The sequence below is a fragment of the Carassius auratus genome, unplaced genomic scaffold (assembly GCF_003368295.1).
Source record: "Carassius auratus strain Wakin unplaced genomic scaffold, ASM336829v1 scaf_tig00015289, whole genome shotgun sequence".
NCBI lineage: Eukaryota > Metazoa > Chordata > Actinopteri > Cypriniformes > Cyprinidae > Carassius > Carassius auratus.
The window spans coordinates 322,477-345,874 of NW_020524576.1; the positions used below are offsets into that span (position 1 = coordinate 322,477).

The 23,398-nt window shown below is 36.7% G+C and overlaps 1 protein-coding gene across 18 annotated transcripts in view; it reads right to left on the reverse strand.

The window, feature by feature from the left end:
* LOC113074652 (disks large homolog 2-like) overlaps positions 1 to 23,398 on the reverse strand; it is a 178,459-nt gene that overhangs the window by 118,322 nt on the left and 36,739 nt on the right. For 2 of the 18 annotated variants that reach the window (XM_026247495.1, XM_026247491.1), the window contains exon 1: positions 6,807 to 6,973. The exons of 15 other annotated variants lie outside the window; for them this stretch is intronic. In XM_026247495.1, the coding sequence (XP_026103280.1) occupies positions 6,807 to 6,836 (30 nt within the window). In that variant the 5' untranslated portion in view covers positions 6,837 to 6,973. Of the gene's footprint in view, positions 1 to 6,806; positions 6,974 to 11,708; positions 11,990 to 23,398 lie in introns of those variants that run through there. One more of the 18 variants, XM_026247489.1, reaches the window with a different exon arrangement.

Sequence of the window (23,398 nt, forward strand, 5' to 3'; positions counted from 1 at the left end):
CTTCGTAAGTAAAATGCAGCATCGGAGCAGCATTAGATTTCACTGTCATGATGACAATATATTTTGACATTTGACATTACATATTTATAATTGTATATTTCCATTCATCGCATGTTTCTATATTCATAGTCACATTTAAAACATGAATTTATATTTTTTTCCGCAATAGTTTTTGTGTGTGTGTGTGTGTGTGTTTGTGGAGAGAGGTGTCCCTAGGGCTCTTTGTGGACAGCACACATATTCTGCAGTTGACTGTGCAGACAGTAAGAGCAGACACTGGAGTCTGAGACTGAGCTGCCTATAGACTCAGGATCTGGAGCAGACAAAAAATTAATTAGCTAGAAGTTGGACAGCTTTTTTACAGGCAGTTTAATTACCGTGGTAAAGAACAATTAGATTTGAGCTCTTAGACACCTCTTGGGAACTACATAAAAGAAAGAGCAAGAAGCCTTCAAAGTGACTCGATAAAAAAAAATGGCTCCCTGCAACTACACTACAGTGTTCAATGTTTGACTTTTCTAATTTGTGATATTTTTACAGGTAAGAAAATTAAGCCATTATTTGACTCCAATGGGCTTTCCACTTATAAAAGCCTTGAAATAAATCAGGCATTGCACAAAAAACCTAAGTAAACATAATCCTGGGCTACTCGGGGTTAAAAGTGGCCTTAGTTCTGGCTTTAAAAAGACAATTCCCTGGGTTTGTTGTAGTATGAAAATCTCTATGAAAAGTATGAGTAATAGCTCTCAAAAAAAAAATTCCATTCATTTCCTTTACAACAACAGTATAGTTTTATCACAATGTGTATAATGCCTCTCAAGATAACAACGTCATTAACTACATATTTGCTACATAAATATAATAAATTGATGATAAATGAACAAATCTTACAGTTAGCCTTCCTTCTCTCTGACACTTTTGGATAGCTGTGCCAAGGGAATGAACAGTAATCTGGAAAATGGAGCAAACAGATTTAACACATAAAGGATTAGGAGTCCAGATATGGATCTTGCTTTCAAAAAATATGCTAAAAATACTCTGGTTTAAAAATTGCAAATGTAGCTCTGGGTTATATAAGCCTGCAGTGTGGGTTTAATCACACAACATGCACCTAATTAAGATTCCTATGCAGCATCTCCTCTCTCCAATAAATAAATAAATAAATAAACAGCCCATAGCACTTGGTTAATCACTCTATTTATCACGGCAATGCTGTTAGTAATCACACCAAGTGACATAGAATGATCTCCAATAAAACAGGAGGGTGTAGGGACCACTCTTCGGCTCACACCTGACACAGAGAGCTCATCTTGACCAAGGAGGCAGAGCAGGGTTGAGGAGGTTTGTTTAGCATTAAGATTAGTTATGCAAATTTATTGAACCAAATTTGAATGTAAATGTGCTCTAGGCTCAGTACGAATTAAGATGTAAACAATAACGTGACTTTAGCATGATAAACTTACTTAAATTACTCACAAGTCAATAAATCTGTTCTTTGGTTAAAACGAAGTACTTTTATAAAATATTAAGTATGACATTTTGGCTGGCCAATGTGGTTTTTGATAACTGATACTTATACCATTTAAAATGCTTTTTGTTAATTGAAATAAAGCTAAAAAGATCAAATACATTTTAGAGGAAATTTTTACAATTTAAATGAAATATAGAATTATGAAATAAAATTAAATATATTTAAAAAACACAAATAAAATTGAAAATCACACACACAAAAAAAATGAAATTACTATGAAAACTGAAAATATAAATAATATAATAAATAATTATAATTAAGGATAATGCTGGTCTAAATGGTGGACCAAAAGTCGCTACTGGGTAGAGAGCTCCAGCCGAGTTTAGTTTAATTTTGTTCTGCCTTGTGGGAGAATCCAGGTTGCATGCTAACCTTAAAAAGCAACAGAAATCTTAGGAATCCACTGGCAGCTAAAGGACACACAGCATGAGCCTACCAACCCTCCCAGCGTCTCTCTGTAACTTTGATTACTCTGTAATCTATTTAAAATAGAAGAACAATTTCACAAAAAATAATTAAAAAAAACAACACATGAGCTCTGTGGCCAAAGTTGTGAGAACGCTGTAAGAATGCTGACACCGAAAGAACAAGCATCTTGGCCCCAAAACATCCTCCTATCCGTGCAAACTCCTCCTCATTTCCTGTCACCCTGTCTGAAGGCCTTCTGAGCTGGAAGAAGAGCACAGTCAGAAGAAAAACTCAACTAAAGTGCTTACTGCACACTTTATTCTGGGGGTCATGAACCCTCCCCACATTCAGCATCTATGTCAATTAGTCCTGACAGTGAAATGTCAATGATTTAATCATTAGAAATTAAGAATGGGCTGAATTGAGAACAGTGAGAAGCGGTGAACTTCATCATTACCTTACTGGTTGGCCCTAATGACATACATTTACATTTAATCATTTAGCAGACACCTTTGTCCAAAGTGACTTACAAATGAGGATAACAATAGAAGCAACATTGGTTTTATATATAAGACTAATGAGAGAGGAACAGTTAGTCTAGCACAGTACACATAGCTAGGGTTTTTTTATTTTATAGAATGGAATAGAATAGAATAAAACAGAATAGAATAGAATAGAATAGGTATGTGCTAGTATGAGTTCGTCAGATGCTGGTAAAAAAGATGTGTCTTTTGACGTTTTTTGAAAACGGTCAAAGACTGTTTGAATTGAGATAGGGAGGTCATTAAACCAGCTGGGCACAGTCCAGGAAAAAGGTTCGTGAAAGTGATGTTTTGCCTCTTTGGGATGACTTTCTACATTAATTCTGTGAAATTATATATTCTGTTTATTTAGGTATTTTTGCACATTATAAAGTGTTGAGGAGAAGAATACTATTAGTTTTTACTTGACAGTAATACGACGATACAGGCAGACAAATCTAATGGAACTGAGACATATCTAAGGACTAGAATATCATAGAGATGCATTGGCTATTTTGCCATGGCCAAGTAAGCGAATATCTAGCAACCACACAAAGCGCATTAGCAACTATGCAGAACACACAGCCAGCTGCATAGGAACACCTAGGTAAAACCAAGCTAACCACTTTCTAGTGCTGTGTCAACACAGGAAAGGAAAGCACCACCTGTAAGCCTGGGCAATGAAATGTTATTTATATTTATCGATGGTACACCTTCTTTGATATCGACATAAACAATTTTTGATATAGCAGACGATACAGACACATGTTGTGAGTGACGCAGGCAGCACACATAAACAGAACGCATGCTGAAATAAGTGCTGTTCCTGGCTGTGATGAGGAGTTTCTGAATAAAGAATTAATATTAGTTTAATTCATTTAATTTAAAATTGCATTTGATAGTTAGGTGTGCATCAGAGATTGTTTTGTGACTGTAAGATATAGTCTAAAAATGTTATTGGAACTAACTAACATTTACTAATGTATTTAACTTTAGAGACGGTCCCTGAATTTGCAAATACAAAGCGTCTAACATCAAACCAACTTTATGCCAGTGGGTCGCATTTCCAAAAAGCATTGTGAGCCTGATTAAACCGTAGAGACCTTAGATAAACTTATGCTCACAATGTTGATTTTCTCTGTGATTACAAAATGAACACATCCCATAGAAACCTCCACCGAGTGTGTCTAGAGTCGTCATCAACTTAGACCATTGACGATGTTGATGGTTCCGGGCTTAATGATGTAACTATAAGGATAAGTAATTGAATTCAGTCGCTATTAAATAATTCAACATAATAAGTGGGAATCTGTGAAAATATATTGGAGCTCTCCAGTAGATCTGGCACATGACACTCTCAAACTCCGATCTCTATTATTAGTTTATGTTATGTTATTATGTATATGTTAACAATAGGGGTGGAACGAAACATGTATTCGTAATGAACGGTCACGGTACGGGCATCTCGGTTTGGTACCTTACCTTACCTTTCCGTACCTTAAGATGAATACAGGCAATTCACCCCCCAATCCAGAAGGGGGAGCTCGCAGCAATGCAACGCTGTTTGATAACCGGCCGCCAGCAGAAAAACAGTGAATGCATGAGTTGCACACTTGAAAACAAAGTCTACTGAACAGTAACCATGTGCTGATTCTGAATGTGACTCTCACAGACTAACAATGGAGTATACTTTAAACCTCTAAAGTCTAAGGGTATTTTTGGGGCCTGGAGAAGTTTTGTCATGCCCCAAATAACCACCATCCCGGTCTGCCGTTCCAGAGGCACTGCCCCGTCCACAACGCGAAGCTGCAGAGTTGTGTCACCCAAGACAGCCCCACAACATCCAGGAATTTGGAAGGACTCAGACAAACTAACACAAACTAAATCCAGAAGAACTGTAGCAACGTCTTCATGACATTTTAAGAAACCAAAGCTATAATACTGTGAGAAGTTTTAGGCACTTGTGTAAATATGCTGTAAAGTAAGGATGCTTTCAAAAATATTGTCAAAAATGTTATTTTTCAATTAACTTGTATTAACGAAATCAAATCAATATTTGGTGTGACCAACCTTTACATTTAAAACAGATTTTGTCCAGTTATACTTGATGATACAAATATTTGAAACTGATATTTTCTACTGACACACTACAGTAAAATATATAAATAACTGGTCGAACACCATTCTTTGGGGTAAAAGTACTAACGTGCCTAAGACTTTTGCAAAGTAGTGTATGTATAATAAAATTAAGTATATTTAAGTGTAATTAAAGTATGCGTTCATATGTTAAGGGCTAAATTGTCGCTGGAGAAAACGGCTGTGGAGTAATGAGCAGTGAATGGAGCAATAACTTTACAGAAGATGGAAAACCGATTTCTTCCCGTTACCTTTTGTAAACTGTATTTATGACAAAGAACTGAACAGATACAGATATTTTAACAATCTATCGATGAATACACCGTGTGTCCTCTGTTTCTGTTTGAATCCTCTCCAACTGCTCCGCCGCGCTCTGCGGATTGAAGAGCGTGCTGAAAGACGGGGAGGAGACAGGTCTGCTGCCATTTTCATATGAAATTTAAGGGGACTGACTCTGAGGCGATCACGAATTTGTGTACTGTTTGTGGAGTTAAATGCAGTAGAACCGCTAAAAAATTCTGACAACGCCCTTGCTTCTTGCATACATTTCGGAGAACCAGGACAAATATTTCGATTGCTCAGGCATTTAAGATGCACCGAAATCTGCATTCTGATTCAGTTCAGTGCATTCCTGTTTAAAAGGTACTGGTGCCATATTGGCACTGGGTTTCAGTACCACACCTTATGCATCATGTTGTATGAGATTAACCAACATCTCATATATTACATTGTAGGGTGACAGATGTGTTCGTATTGTATAAAAAGTGTTTTACACATCATAATAATAAAATCATGGCAAATATGTGTAATCTTAACAAAAATCTGTTCCAAGTTTCCACTTAACTTTCATGTTTCAAAACACCTATTTCATATTCCTATGGACTCCTTGATGAATAAAGCAGGAAACAAACCAGGGAGGGCTATGTTAATAGGAAAATAAACTATTTTGATCAAATGAGCAGATATTAGTGGGGAAGAAGATGTGCACTATACTGTATAACACTTGTGTGCATGTCACCGATATACAAGAACAGGCCCTGCATCTGTTAGCTGCTCATGTTTACCACTTTCACAAGGCACAGTAAGGGGGTAATATGAGCCCTCTCTCTCAAGCACACACACAGACAGTCTTGGTCCAAACATTAGTGTAGCCAAGCCGAAACATGAGAGTCCATGTGAACAATGGTGTTATTCTGAGGGGAGCATGTGAGATGGCAGACAGATGAAGGACATAGTCAGAGATCCTGATTGGAGCTGATCAACAAAGACTGTGTGAACACAAACTGGGAACATGCTCAACTCACATAATCACCATTCATTCTCCCATTCTTTCCGCACTTTATCTTTCTTTTTGTCTTGTTTTTTATTATCTCACTCTGTCCCAGCAAAAATATGTGGGGATGTCTGGCTATGTAATGGTGTACCTCAGGGCTCAGTACTGAGCCCCCTTCTTTTAATCTATATACTAAACATTATAAATATGGTTGCGTGCGTAGAGCACCATTGAGTGGAAGTGTCATCACCACTAGCCAAAGCAAACATGAGAAAATGCATCATTTACCAGTGGATCAGATATGATAACAGAAGCCCGCCTTAACACATCAGCTTCAAACACACACGCACACATATACTCAGAGAGAGAGGCTCAGAATACAGCCACATGCTTGCTGGGAAGTTTGCTTATACAATAGTGAAATGAAGCACATAAGTACACACATAAGTCAAGCAGAGCGCTATAGTACCACATGTGTATACCTAATAACTAATATAATAACTAAGCATAACTAATAAAATCCCCATGATCATAAAAACAAAGCAAAAATTATGATAGACAGGAAGAGAAAAGTGATGATATCAAGTGCTTAGTGGTTGGCTCTCAAGAATACTTGATTCTAAAAGAAACAGAAGGAAAAGGAAGAGGAAAGAGACAATCAGAAAGGAACATACAAAGAGTGACAGAGAGATGAAACAAGAAAATTACACCAAAAGGTACTAGAAAGAAAGAGGCAAGCTTTTGGGGTGAGTCACTTTGCTGCAGAATTTCTTACAACACACGGAAAACATTCTCTCAAGAACAGTTTGCAATAGCAACTTTCAATGTTTACGATATTGACAACTACAGCATTGCAACAGCACTTTATCACCTCAGTATACGGTCCACCCCCTTTCCACATTTGACATGACGTACAGTATAAACTTTTTTCGCTTACCTCTGGGCTCCTCACTTTCTGTTCCTGCATGCTTCTCTAAAAGTGTTTTTGTATGTATATGTGAGCGTGTTTCATTAAGTTTTAAATCGGATAGTAGAGAGGTGTTCATGCTCTGTGGAGTGGCTTCCTTTTTTCTGGGCAGACTCAGAGACTGTGTTCGTCGTGTTTGTTTGTGTGTGTGTGTGTGTGTGTGTGAGAGAGAGAGAGACAGAGAGAGAGAGAGAGAGAGAGCGAGAATGTGCCAGAGATGTTGGGAGGCCCTGAATCATTTCCCCACCGCTGCATCCAGCACTATGCGGCACTCAGCAAGTCTACTGCAGGGAGCACAGCCAAGCAGGAACGTCCACCGAGCCCACACAGAAAAGCTGTATTTCAACACAGATCCCTCGCAGGAAGTTGACAGTTGACAGGTACAACAAAGAGTTTTTGTAGCTTATATGATTTTAAATAAAGAATCAAAGCCCACTGTAGTATGGTTCAGTAGATACATAGTTAATGTTAATCATCAGTATTACTGCTGCAGTTTATTAATAAAATCCTAACCCTAAATATTAGACTCTGGTGAAAAAGTCATTCTGCATCCTGTGTGCTATTAACATGAATGATGCTTAAAATAATACAATCGTTGAGGAGAAGTATATTACTTTTCTAAGTGGTTAGAATGAGTTGTCGCTTGGCAGATGAAAAAGAGGCACTGAAAATTCTGTAATACTTTGCAATAAGATCCCATTTTTAAACATCAGTTAAATGCAAAAGTTAACAACAACTAACAATGACATTTCTAAAGCATTTTATTAATCTTAATAAATGTTAGGGCTGGGTAAATTTTTTTTTTGTCATTTTCATTGATTGTCTATTTTGATGAAAATAGGGAAGTCGTGGCCTAATGGTTAGAGAGTCTGACTCCCAATCAAAGGGTTGTGAGTTCGAGTCCCGGGCCAGCAGGAATTGTGGGTGGGGGGAGTGCATGTACAGTTCTCTCTCCACCTTCAATACCACGACTTAGGTGTCCTTGAGCAAAGCATCGAACCCCCAACTGCTCCCCAGGTGCCGCAGCATAAATGGCTGCCCACTGCTCTACATAAACTTTACTGAGTATATTTTAAGTGTTTTTTATACAGATCAGCAGATTTAAACCTTCCATATTATTGATTCTCAGGTGTATTTTACAGCATTAATTGGGACTCTTTTTTTTTTCTTGAGAAAATTTGCCATGTCTTGTACCTGATATTTCCAAAATAATCTATATTGAATTCAATGGAATAAAAATCAGAATTGAATCGAATCACAAGCTTGTAAAGGACTATCAAAATGAATTGTAAAATTTGTGTCAAAACCCTGCCCTAGTAAATTTTTATTTTAACATTCACAAATACATTAATACAATTTTGTGCACTGGTTTTGTGTCGAGACCTTGTGATTTTTATTATTATTATTATTATTATTACAAAGCCCATGTCTCACTTTTTTAAATGTACAATTGTATTTTGTGTGAATCAGACCTTACACTGAGGGAAGAATCCAAGTAATTTCTAATGACTTAAAAGCAAAAAAATGACTTGAAGACTGAAGAAAAAGAAACCCCCTGAAAACTACCCAGGACAGCCCTAACAACTGCAAAGCAATGGGCTGGAAACGACCCTGACATAATGGTGGCCGTATGGAACACCACTTTTACTTTAGAATATTTCAGTAAGTATACTACATTGGTTAACTATAATGGGCTCTTTTTTTGTGTGTTTGCTAGCAAACCTGACAAAAACAAGCTGTGCCCATATGATTAACGTGTGTATGTGATACAGTGACAGACAGCCATGAGAGAGGGTGTGTGTGTGTGTGTGTGTGTGTGTGTGTGAGAGAGAGAGAGAGAGAGAAATGCAGCAGGTTTAATGAAGCTGTAGTGGGTGGTGGTGACTCTGCCTGCCCTAATGAGGACACACGGAAACCACACACCATTAACATACAGTAACATAAGCACAAGAAAGCACATGCTTGTCTGCTTCTAAGAAAGCTCCAGGGGAACAATGCACAACAAAGACATCAAACATCAATACCACTGTCTGGCTGCTTGTTAAACCCAGAGTAAATGTACCATGACCAAAACCCACAACAATGAACCTACGCAAAGTTATCAGGCACTTAAAAAAAAAGAATTCATAAAATTGTTCTAGCACATAAAGCAGGTCCAGATTATAAAAGGTATTTCTGAGTCTCTGCATGTGTAACTGCATTCATCATCAGAACTGAATGAGATTTCCTTGTGAAATATTCATGTCTGCATGACTCAAAGCTTGCTCAACATTTTTAGCAGATGGGTCAGTACCGTCTGGGTACCTCTCTCTCCCAGTCTGAATTCACATGATGGAAAGCCCTATGCTCCCCGGCTGCAAATACATTAGTTGGAAAATCTGCAATGAGTATTAGTGAACAATTTGTTCAGACAGAGTGTTTCCTTTAAGTGAGAGGTTAAAAAAAACTAAATCCAACTCTATTCCTGGCTCACATTATCATTATCTTGAAAGAAAAGATATGCAACATGCTAATTGCCATCAGCTGACTCTTCAAGCCAAATATAAATTCTAAAACTGTGAATAATAGGGATCAAGTTCTTTGCTCATCTTACTAGCTAATGCCAATAAAATTATTTTACTGGCCTGATTGATTGAATGATCAAGTTAATGCATTCTTGCTACATCAAAGTAATATCAACATTCAATAAATGAATAAATAAAAATAATAATAATAATAATAATAATAATAATATAAGCATTACAATAAGGCTGGTCAATCTAAAGTTTAAAAACTAGTTTAAAAACTCCAAGACTGTACTGCTAAATCAAGTCCACTTATTCATTATGCTCCAAGAAGCAGAAAGGTTGTGTGTAGCAGTACTGACGTGGGAGAGAGAACTGGGAAGTGGTCGACTGATATATCGCCAAGGCATTTTCCAAATATAGGCATCGGCCCATACGTTTTTCTGTTTGGCCGATGTGTTCGAGGAGACTTTTCTTTTGACGGTGCAAAAAAAGGCAATGCTGAGCACACAAAGCTCACATTCTCTCTCTTCTTTGCTGTCTTGAATGCTATACACTTGTGAAAACCATTTTTTTTTTTGTGATTTCAAATTATGCTGTGATTTATGCATTTGCCCACTTTCTGTGTGCTGTGTGCTGTATGTAAAATTTGTTTTACCCGTGCTTTATTTGAAAAAAAATATGATTTCCATTGCACACAAACTTCCCAGAATACTGAGTGTCCTGTTGGTTACAGTGTTTACTTCCTTTTTATTAATTTTTTAGTAATTCTTTCTGAAAAATACTTTGTCACCTAAAGTGCGGGGTGGTGTTGGCGCAGTGGATAAGACACATGCCTTAGAGACCCGGGTTCGAATCCACTGTGAGACACCAATGTGTCCCTGAGCAAGACACTTAACCCCTAGTTGCTCCAGAGGCGTGCGACCTCTGACAACTAGAAATTGTAAGTCGCTTTGGATAAAAGCATCAGCTAAATGAATAAATGTAAAGTATGTTTATATTACACATGGTTAAAACTGGAACCATGGAAAACTGGTTATTTTAATAAACTGATATTTGGGAGTTATCAGCTTACTGGTGTGCATGTACATAAACGTGCTTCCCACACATTCACAACTCCCACACACAATCCTACACTTGCATTCCTACACAATCAAGTATTACACACATTGCAAATGTATTACTATAATCGCTCAGGAACCAAATCATCCACGCAGTTTTTGGCTCCCCATGCTCATTTCCTGTCCTCCCATCGCCAGCATTTCCACCCCTGCATCCACGGCATCATGTTTACTGCCAGCTTGATGCATGAGACAACAGCTTCTCTTAAATCCCTTACAAGCTGCAGAGGAAAACAGAATGCCACCCACTCCAGACAAGCAGCAATTTACCAACATAAGAAAACCCGGGCGAGCCCCCAACAAAATCTTCTCCATATGCACGTCTGCAGAGAATAGAAAAAAGCCAAGGTATATCCAAATAGTTCTATTCCCACCAGTGTTTCAGAGCTATTTTTTCTGTATTCTTCAACAAAGTTTGTGTATAAAGCAGAGCTGACTGTCACACTGTCCCACCTTTCATTATCAAGGCACTTCCTGCTCAGTCAGTAGAGGGAGGTGGGGGAAGTGAGGAAGACAGGTGAAGTAACACTTGCTTGCATATTAAAGACTCACTCACTCTCACTCAAGATAGGAAACTGCGGCAAAACGGAGTGGGACAGACAGGTATAATTATGGCAATATTAACAATGCTAAACAAAACAATAAATATAGAGAAAGTATACAAAAGACACATATAAGATATTTAAGGAGTTGCTCATAATGTTTACAGAAAATAACTTAGATATTTTAAAACCGCAATTATTTCTAATTTACTTCTGTGATGGCAAAGCTGAATTTTTATCAATCATTACTCCAAAGTTCAATTCCATGGGATCCTTCAGAAATCATTCTAACATACTGATTTGATGCTTAAGAAACATTGATTATTATTATTATTATTATTGATTTTAATAGTTATGACAATGTGAGGCTGCAATGCTATATTTGCAAGTTTGTACAAGACAGAACCTGGATAAAGAGTAACGCTAAGAAAAACGACACTGTTTTTAAACTAGCAGTACTCCGAAAAACTATACTAATCTACACTTTAATCTCTTTAGAGATAGAAAATCCAGAAAATCACGAATATGAAACAGTTCATGCAAAGATCAGCCAACTCTGCAATGACTGACAGTAAAATATCCTGTTGAGGCAATCCACAGATGCCTCAACCACCAGTACAGCCACATGGTATAATCGTACAGCCCCATGTGACACTCACACATGTACACTACACACAAAAGTTCACACTCGCAGCTAGTTCTTACCTTCACATTGGACCTCAGTGCACAATAACATGCAAAAAACATTGCAGGTATTGTGTGGCATAAGGATTGGTGTAACAGCAAAGCTTCTGAAGGGAAGGAATTCAAGAAGAGCAAGAAAAGAGTCAGAGACGGATCACATCCCTCGGTGTATGCTCCCAGCAGAGCATTGCGGCGGGTTGCCGTATCCGTCTCTCTGGACTAGGGACTCGTACTCACACATTGCTGGATGAGACATTACAGCTGACAGCAGTAGGAAAAGCACACCGCCGCACAGGGGATTCTCTCTTTCTGCCTTTTCTCTCTCCATCTCACTCTCTCTCTTTAATACAGCACAAAGAAGAGGCAGGAACTGAGTGAGTGTGAAGATTTTGGAGGTTGCTTGATACTATAACTGCACTAGATTAGATACACACTTACTGTAAAACAGCAGTAGGTAAAAAGTGTAAGGAATGGCGGTATTTATTTGAATAATTTACTCTTGTGCACACACACCCTGTGCTATTATATAACACCCCTCAAGACTGTCTCACTAAAGTGCAATGCTGCCAAAAAAAAAAAAAAAAAAGCTGCATTCATTAGGCTAGAAAGCAACAGAGCTGTAAGCAGCAGGTCTGTCATTTAAACCACAATCAAGAATACAGTATGGTTTTGGTGAATATTTGTAGGAGGGTTCCACATTTGAACGTCAAAACACAGTGCACCCAATGAGATTACCCATTGGGTACTGAAACATTCATTTTTAATGTAGGACATTAGAATGCAAATGAGAAATTTACTCTAACAGGAAGAATATAAAAATGGCCTGAATCATGTTTTTCAAGTGGAAAAAGTGCATCTAAAAAATACACATTAAAGTTGTACATCAATTTTATACATGAATAAACACGATTAAGTATGCAGATCTTGACATTTGCATGCAATCCTGTACTGACATCAATCCCACTGCTTTGAATAATAAAACTCCGGAATGCACCAGCACATAACAAACACAAGGGGGCAGGAGTCTAACTCAATATATTCAAATTAGCTCTCCAGCTCTCTGCAGTGGTGGACACAAGTTAAAGAATATATAGATAACGTGACCAATTTGTTACATTATTACTATTCCTGTTCTGAGAAAACAAAGTGCACACAGCAGGAATTTGATTACCTGTCAACCAAGTAAGTGCTTTAATCATTGTGCTGTGAATGTGTTAATTGAGCTCAGCACAGAAGAGTTCCACTAAAGTAAAATGAAATTAGAGGAGAGATTCAGGCTAATGACTTAAGAGTCCTTGAGAAGAAGGAGTGTAATCAAACTAAACCACACCTCTTGCGAAAAAAACCAACAAACAGGTGAATAACAAAAAGTTATACTTCACAACTAGCTCTTCTCTTAACAAATACAAAAGTGTGATGCGATCTGGGAAACTCCATCAGATGTCTTGCTGGGACGTTTTCAGGAAATTAGAAAAATAGGTTGACTGTAATGTTTTTTGTCAACATTAGGGTTTCATTCAATTATTATGCTATAAAATCTTGTCTATCTTCTCTGAACATATCTTGGCAAAATTGAACTTGTTTAGTGCAGATAAATAGTGATTTATTGCAGCAAGCAGAAAAGACTGTCTTTCTCTCATGTTATGAACACGCTGCGGAAGTGCTTTATTAATATGAAAGTTCTATGGTATCAAAGATCTTAGTATCATAAAAAAAACGTATTAAAAGACAAAATATCCATATCAAGATATATATCGTTATCATGATATAAAATCGATCATATCTTGATATAAGATTTTTGTCATATCAATGCCTCAATGCACATTTCCTGCCAGTCCTGTGTAAACTAAGACAAGCTACGTTTTTTTAAGTAATTTTTTATATTGTGAGATGGCGGAGATGTTATAATGGACTACACTCACTAGCCACTTTATTGGGTACACCCTGCTAGTACCGGGTTGGACCCACTTTTACCTTCAGAACTGCCTTAATTCTTCATGGCATTGATTCAACAAGGTGTTAGAAAAAATCCATCAGTCAACTTTTTGATGATATTCTAATTATATGACCAGCACCGGTACAAGCAGTTTTATTGATGTCTTTCCACAGTTGAAACGCTGACTGAGCAATTACAAGAGGTTCATTTGTGCTTAGTTTGTGTGAAAACTAGTAGTAAAGAGAAAGGGATGATCAAACTCACTTGATACATAAAACTGGAAGTTTCCAATGAAGTTCCACTCGCACAGTGGTTAAAAAAAATGCTGTACAGTATTTGTTCATTACATATGCATACTAAACTGAAAGACTTGAGATAAACCGAATGCTATTGTGCGTTGATGTTTTGTTATTTTTAGAATTATCTTTATAGTTATCATCTTTGGTTTGAACTGGCCTTAAGACACACACTCGTAGTGTGGTATTTTGGTTAAAAAAACAAAACAGGTAACCATGGTAACGTTTTGTAACTCTATTCATTGCACTATTCAAAATGTCCTTTTTGTACTGCCCAGTGAGGACTCTTCAAATATCCAGCTGAGGAGCACAGGAGAGTGTATGTGACTGTGTGAGTGTGTAAATCAGAGTGCCAGTTCAGAGCTGGGTGGTGTTGTGAAGCGTGGGCAAGCGCCAGCATGCAGTGGGAGGCATCGGAGATGCTTTAGAGAATATATTTTTGGTGCCAGCCTCCTTGTTACCAGGGAAACTAGTTGTTCTGTGGTTAGCAGCTTTACAGTATAAATGAGCTCACAAGAAAACGAGGGAGAGAAAGAAAAGAGGAAGAGAAGGAGGGGGTGACAAGAGAGAGGGAGTGCTGAGGCAGAAGACTGAGGGGGTGGAGAAAGAGAGAGGAGGTGAGAGAAAGAGTGGAGGCGACTATATTCACAAATTAGCCACTGGGAACTGCAGCTTTTGCTACCAAAATAGCTTTTATGTGAGAGTTAACACCAGTTAATCTGTCCGAGGAAAGTTTTAGAGGGGGTATAGAGATTTATTTATTTTTTTTTTACCAAAGAAAACTTCACTTGCGGTGACCTGACGTTCAGCCAACGACACTCTGGACAAACAAGGATGTATAAGCTGGAACTGTGGACAGGACGAGAGATGAGCATGGAAAAGCTGCCCTGAAGCCAAAACACTTTATCAAGCACAAATAAATCTCCTCCCAGAGGCAACTCCTGCTGAAGCAATGAGTCACACACTCTCGCTCATGCACATACACACACGCTCCATCATTCGCCTCCTTTTAACACAGATACATGTTAAAACACCAAAGATCACATTAAAGGTGAAGAGTGTCATTTTAACACCACTAGTGGCACAAAATGTGAAATTTTCTATATTAAATTACTTTCTAATATCCCAATATAGGCAGAGACTATTTAAGCTAACTGTAAGCTGATTTAGAGTTCAGAAAACCGACATTATTGAAGACTTAGATATAGAGACTTTTCAGTAAATAACAGTAATATATATATATATATATATATATATATATATATATATATATATATATATATATATATATATATATATATATATATATATATATGTATATATAACATTTCTGCATTCAAAGTATGCTAATGGCTAAGATTCAGATCCAAAGCATCAGATTTCTGCATTTTAAGTAACTCTATAGCTACACATATACTCAAAAACAGCCAAACTATTCTTCTTAAGGCTTTAAAACCCTGCGCATAAGGGACTCAAACTCACATCAGGGCTGCCTAAAGATGCTTCAATGCGTAACTCCCCTTTCACCTTTTATTCTATAGACAAGAATGATGCATCAAATCATACAGGTTATTGAGTTACATATCTGCCTGGCAGCCCAAAAACCTCACAGACTTAGACTCAATCTTCCAAGCCATATCTACAGACTAGAATATCACAGAGACTTAGGGGTGGGATCTTTGTCAGGACACCTAAGCAACAGCATAACAGTGCTTTGGCAACCACCCACCCCAGCACTGTGGCAAGGACCAGATTCAAGGAAATCTGTGTAGCAAATGAATTAATGCATGTGTCAGCTCACAAATCCTTTAAATATGTAGAATCTACAGTAGATTTAGTATGTCCCCGGGGGCAGAGAAAAGCATATCCATCCATTGTTAGGTCATGTGCTATGTCACTACCAGAGATGTATAAAGTACTAGAGACCCATACTTGAGTAAAAGTACAAGTGCTCTATCAAAAAAGTGACTTGAGTAGAAGTTGAAGTGCTCTTTAAGCACCACACTTAAGTAGAAGTACTAAAGTATTCAACATTTTTTGTACTTAAGTATTGCAAGTAGTCTATTTTAAAATTTACTACTCAAGTACTGAAAGTAAAAGTAGAAGTATTGTGTTATGTAGCTATTAAAGAAAGTAGTCAAAAGTTTGAACATATTGTTTTTACTATTTCAAATGATTAACCTAAAGGACAACCACAATTCCTTTGACTAACTTTTTGCAAACAAAAAATGGTTACAGGGTTAGTTCGCCCAATTTGCTAAATTATTTCATTAATAACTTACTCTCATGTTGTTTCAAACCCGTAAGACCTCCGTTTATTTTTGGAACACGGTTTAAAATATTTTAGATTTAGTCTGAGAGCTCTCAGTCCCTTCATTGAAGCTGTGTGTACGGTATACTGTCCATGTCCAGAAAGGTAAGAAAAACATCATCAAAGTAGTGTGACATCAGAAGGTCCGTTAGAATATTTTGAAGCATCGAAAATACATTTTGGTCCAAAAATAGCAAAAACTACGACTTTGTTCAGCATTGTCTTCTCTTCCGTTTCTGTTGTATAACAGTTAAAAACAAAGCAGTTTTTGATATCTGGTTCGCGAACGAATCATTCGATGTAACCGGATCTTTTTTAACCAGTTCACCAAATAGAACTGAATCGTTTTAAACGATACGCGTCTCCAATACGCATTAATCCACAAATGACTTAAAATATAATTAAACATTAAGCTGTTAACTTTTTTAATGTGTCTAACACTCCCTCCGAGTTAAAACAAACCAATATCCCGGAGTAATTAATTTACTCACACAGTACACTGACTGAACTGATGTGAATAGAGAACTGAAGATGAACACCGAGCCGAGCCAGATAACGAACAACAGACTGACTCGTTCACGAGTCAAGAACCATTTCTGTCAGACGCGTCCGATTCGTGAACCGAATTCTGTGCTAATGTTATGAGCCCAGGTAAACCGAAGGCTTGGAGGCTTGCAGTCAACGCCAATGACGCCATTACGTCGAGCGCAAAAGAATCGGTGAACTGTTTTCTTCAACTGGTTTATTGAATCGAACTGTCAGGAAGAACTACTGGTGATCCCGAGAACCGATGCAACCGGTTCTTGACTCGTGAACGAGTCATTATCTGGCTCGGCTCGGTGTTCATCTCTCTCTTCACAGCAGTTCAGTCAGCACGCGCAGTCTTGCTTGATTCGCTCAATGATGTGCCAGCTTCATCAAACCTGCCATCTACAGTTCTGGCAGTGGTTTGTAATGGAATGATTCGTAACATTATTATAATTGTACCGAGTAACGATGAAGCTCATAAAAAAATATCGGAGTAAAAGTATTAAACTCAGCGAAAATATGTACTGAAGTAAAAGTAGAAGAAAAAATAATACTCTAGTAAAGTACAGATACCGCCTTTTAGTACTTAAGTACAGTAGTGAAGTAGTTCTACTTCGTTACTATACATCTCTGGTCACTACTTACTAAGAGTTGAAACTGCACCTGAACTAGGCACAGTGGTGGACAGAAAGAGAGAGAGAAATAGAGACTGAATGGCAAGAAAACCTCTTACCTGTGTCTGTTAGGGCTGTGTATCATTCAAATATAGTGGTCGGACAATATTTTGCATTTTTCAAATATCGGCATCAGCCGATACATTTTTCTGCTTGGCCAATGTAAGACTTTTATTTTGACGTTGCTGATAGCGGCAGCGCCTGAGCATAGAGTGCTCATATTCTCCCTCTTGTTGTTAACAGTTCTGTCTAATCCAGATAGAAGTCTGTCTAATAATCAGATAGAACAGCTGAACAAAGGAAAAAAATATTATAATGATTTATTTTATATTATTTGTAATAGAAAGGCAAACATTATAATACTTTCTCGTTTGCCATCAACATTAAGCAAATATGTATTTATATAATTTAAACAAATCTTTAAATATCTAATGAACATTAATTTTCACAAACCTTGCAAGCTTAGTCGAATCTAGCTGTGGGATATTGTGAAGTGTGCATTTTATCCAGCATGATCACGTGTTTTCTGTGCGATGGTCTGTCTGTGTGAACTGAATGCTATAAACTTTAAACTCGTGATTTCAAATTATGCTGCACTTTATGCATTTGCCCGCTGTCATATTCATGTTATTTTCTGTATGCTGTATGTAAAATGAGTGATACCCGTGCTTTATTTGAAAAATATGAGGTAACACTTTAGAATAAGGTTCCATTAGTTAATGTTAGTTAACTACTTTCGTTAACATGAACTAAGCAAGAACAATCCTTCTACAGCATTTATAAGTCTTAGTTCATGTTAATTTCAACATTTACTAATGCATTATTTAAATCAAAAGTTGTGCTTGTTAACATTAGTTAATGCACTGTGAATTACCATGAACTAACAATGAATAACTGTATTTTCATTAACTAATATTAACGAAGATGAATAAATACAGTAATTAATGTATTATTCATTGTTTGTTCATGTTAATTAATACATTAACTAACATTAACTAATGGAACCTTATTCTAAAGTGTTACCAAATATGATTCCCAATGCACACAAAATTCCCAGAATACTGAGTGCCCTGTTGGTTACAATGTTTACTTCCTTTTTTAATTATACACGCTCATCTTCAAAACCCTGACAATGGAAAAGAAGAGACAAGTCAAAGCCTCACTGCTCCACTCAGTCTATCTAAAATTGGGGTTATTCTTTTCTGTGTTACTCTGTTAGTCATTTTACATTGGGCTGTGATGGGCTGAAAATAGGTTAGCTGCATAATTGTACACATCGGCAAAAATTGCACATGGAGTTATGTAGATCTAATTCAATCATCATACTATTTATATTAAAAATTATTTAATGATACTGTGTGGTAGATACAGCTTTTCTGCTCTTGAACAGCTACTACAGTCAGGGTCCAAATGCAGAAGATTTATATATATAGAAATCTGCAAGTTATATATGTTATTATCATAAAAAGCTAAACCTGTTTATGCTGTGCGATTACAAGTGCACATCAGATTCAAACATGGCTTAACCAATTAGAATACATAGCTGAAACATTTTATAACATGCATTTCTTCCATATTAATTGTTTACATATTAACAAGATGCCAATAACAACAAAATTGTAAACAAACTAAATTTTATCTAAGGAATCTCTGGTGGCTTTAGAGAAAACATTTGGGAGTGAATACCAAGAGAATCAACTATATCCGATGCAATCTCAATATATAAACACAAAACACTTTGTAGTAGAACTACATGAACGTTAATACAGAATTGATTGCGCTTCTGTATTTTTATAATTACCGTATACAGACTTGGTTTCCCTTTGTAGTGTTCCCTTCTGTTTTCAAAAAGTTCAGCAGTTCTGGAAAGTGGTGTTAATGAAAAGAAAATGAAATATGGGGAAAGTTTTAGTCAGACCTGACTAAATGTCAAATGTTACACAACAATGTCAATTCGAGAGATGTGAAAAGGTTCTAGTTACCAATGGGAATCAAAAGATCAAATTCATGTATGAGTGCCTGCAGTGGGAGGTAAAATTAATGATGCAAAATGCTATTTCATGCGTCACATGCATTTGTGCAGTACATTAGGAGTCTTTCTTCTCTTTTTAAGAACAAATGTCCGACCCCCATGTAGCTGCAAGCAGGCAGACCGCTTCCTAAGAGGCCTTCGCAAATTACTGAGCTAAATGTTTCTATTCACAGTCTGTCAAAACTGATCCCTCTGACATACTACAGCATGTCAGAGCATCTTATTCTCTGTCACCACATCCCTAAGAGCCGCTTCCCTTCCTAGGACAGCCAAGAAGTGAAAGCAAACTGACAGCTACTGTACGTTACGGTTAAAGTGAAAGTTACGCAGAACTAATATATTGCATTTACCATGTTAACACTGCATCACAAAGCTCAAGGTGCTTCTTTCAATAGCTTAAATTTAAGCATAATTTTATTTTTTAACTCACAAGCTTGACTTGAATGATAAACAAACAAATAAAACATTCTTAAAACTAAACTAAATATTAGATTCAACACAAAAGTCTTATATGATATCTATTTATGTGTTTGTAGAGGTTAAACTGGTCAAGAACAAAGTAAATAAATAAACACAATTAAAATAATGTCTCTTACTCTGACAGTGACACATTAGTATGTATGTGTTCTGACTGGTACAATCCGACAACACCTGTCAAGCATCTCACCTAATACAGCTGCACTGAACACCTTATGAAGAGATTCTGCTAAGGTACCAGTGAGTTATACTTTATTACATGGAATAAATATTGTTTTTAGTCTCTTTCCCTTCTATTCTAATTTTATTTTTATTTTTTTTGGTAGGACAAAGTCACGTTTGGGTACATTATGCGTCATTTACTAGGTTGTACATGTGTGTTTTCTAAATGACTCACACATACACAACATCAAATATTATAACCACAACTCTATGCTTGTTGAGCTTCTTGGCTCCCTTTACAGGATTGTTCCAGACAGTCAGGATTCTGGCAGTGTTTACCCTAATCCTGACAGACATGTGCCAGATTGGACATGCAGCCACAGTGACAGTTAACTGTGTGTATGTACTTATAGTTTGAGGACCAAAATGTCCTCAAAAGTGTGCTAAATCTTAGAAAACCTTCCTTATGGAGGCATTCAGGAATATCCTCACTTGGAAAAATTATTTAAACAGCTGCTAACACTTGACAATAAATATTTAATTTGTTCACAATTTAACGTCTTAAGTATTAAAAAATAAAAAGAATTCGACCATTAGGCACTTTAAACTAACAATAAGCTATTATTGTTATCATTGTTTAATGCATTATTTATTATGAACTAACAATAAGTAGCCATTTTAACAGCATTTATTAATCTTAGTTACTCTATAAATATAGTATTGTTAATTATTATTTCATGTTTGTTTGTAATACATTATAATAAATTTATACAACTCGAAAGATTGGAAATATATTAAAATGCATACATATACATATACATATATATATATATATATATATATATATATAAATAAATTGTGGTGATCAATGAAAAGTCCCAGTGAGTAAAATAATAACTTACTAAACATACTAAGTAATATCCTTGTGAAAACGTAAAAATTAAAATGCAGAAAGGTTTGATTAAAAAAAGTTAAATGTGAAGTCCTAATAACTCAGTAACATAACATGATGATAACGAACTAGTTTTTCCCTCTCGATAGTTAGGCAATGCAAATCCCCACCTCTGATACAAGGGTACTCTAAAGCAACTGGAGGCTGCGGCACAGACACATTCATTAACATACATCACACACTTCAGAGCACAAATCTGAGTGCTCATGGTCTCCTATCACTGGAAACACAGCGGACCTACATCAGAGCAGCCCCACGCTCCTCTGTACATTCAGTAGATCACAGTTATTACATCATTAAGCTCCTTACAAACAGCCCTCTTCAAAACTCCTCAGGGTTGGGTAATCATACCACTTTATTTGAGGTGTCATTGGGAGAACTGGGGCAATCCTGCACAATGGTGTAACAATACAACCATTTCACTACACCGCTGTCACACTGCAGGAGTTATTTCCCATAAAACTACAGGGAACCACATTTTTTGCATATCCTGGGTTTGAACAGGTTTCCTAAGCATTTCTCCAGGCTATCACGTTCACAAAATCAAGTAGGCAGTTTCAAAGTGTTTTAGAGGGTTTTAGTATGTAAACTGTCTCAAAGAACATAATTAATCTAATTTTAAGCACCATTGCAACAGCCATAAAAGGCACAAAAAAAACCACAGCCTTCAACAACAAATTTCAAACAGCCTGCTGGGAGCAATATTCCTCTTATGCACAGTCTGAAGGTCCCTGTTTTGTGTGATGACTATTATAGTTCTGAGCAATAAAGGTGATATTAAGACTATTAAGACTGTTTATTTGATAATTATCAGTCAATTAGACTAATGAAGGTTGAGTGTTGGAAAGCACTGTGAACAGATACGCTGACAACATCTAAAATGTAAATCCTTTTGAATAACTTTCCAGGTTTAGAAATATAAATCTGTTCATACAACAACTACTGAGATTAACACTCAGTTTGATTACTTTTTGCTAATTTATAAAGATACGTTTAGTCATAAACTTTTAAATGCGTCATTATGCAAACACATGAGGAGAGTTCTCTGAATGAAAGGCCCATGGACAGGCGAATGAATTTGCTTCTTCATTCCTCTCCAATACGGTAAGAAATTAAATGAAACAAAGTATGGATGATGTTAACTGTGAAAAGATGATTGACAAGGCAGTTTAAAGTTAAAAGGATGCACGTAACTAAGAAAGAGAGCGTTCATCAAAGACAAAGCTTGCCTTCTTGTCTCTGCAACACATTCAAAGATATGTCCTTCTTCTCAAAATACTTTTACGGCACGATAAAAATCTTACAAAGCCCAAATTTTTCAATGATAGTGCATTTTGGAGATGTTTATCAGGTAGAAAAAAAATCACATGTTTAGCATTAACAGCAGCTTAAATCATTTCTTCCTTCAGTCTTTACCTTTACTTAGTAAATAAGCTAAATCCAACTGTTTTGTCTTCATACCTTATGTCACTCTAGCACTCTTGAAATATCTTCTATATATGTCCCAGTCCCAATGCACATCTTTAGCTCTGGTACATCTTCAAATGTAAAGAGAGGATTAGGGTGGGTGCTCAGAGATGCAGAAAGGCTTTTCTACAACCCTGAACTCAGCACTACTGCAAAGCTACTCACACTGATCTAGAGACCAGCGTCACATTCACAAGACATTAACCCTAGGACTAATTCAATCCTATATTAATGAAATGTGCACCATATAAGGCTGATGACAAAATTTTGATAGGGAACAGTTTTCAAGAACAGAATAATTGCAGACTTATTCAATGCCGTTTAAAATTTTAGTTATCACTTATAGAGCCTTGCATGGTCAGGCACCTCTCTATATTCAGGATCTTTTACATAAACATTCACGGGGTCGGCTCTTACGGTCTTCTGGTCTGGACCTTTTAATTGTCCCTAGAACAACGTCTTAAGACTAAAGGTGATCGTGCTTTTTGTACTGTGGCACCAAGGCTTTGGAACTCACTTCCATTAGCACTGAGAACTATGGGTTCTGTCAATTATTTAAAAAAACACGCATCTTTTTGGACTCACTTTTATTTAACAGCAATGGTCTACTTGTCATTTCATGTTTGTAAAGAGTGTTTCTGTGTGTTGTGTTATGGTAGAGTTATTGTATGCATGTTTGATCCTTTTTATTAACAGATTGTAAAGCACTTTGTGACTTCTTGTCTGTGAAAGGTGCTATATAAATAAATTTTACTTACTTACTTTTACTTACACTACCTAAAGCTAAAGCGAGACAAGAACGAGTGGCCTTGTGGGCCAGAAAAATACAATAAAAATAAATAAATAATTCACTGAATGTTTCCTACGCAGATGAAC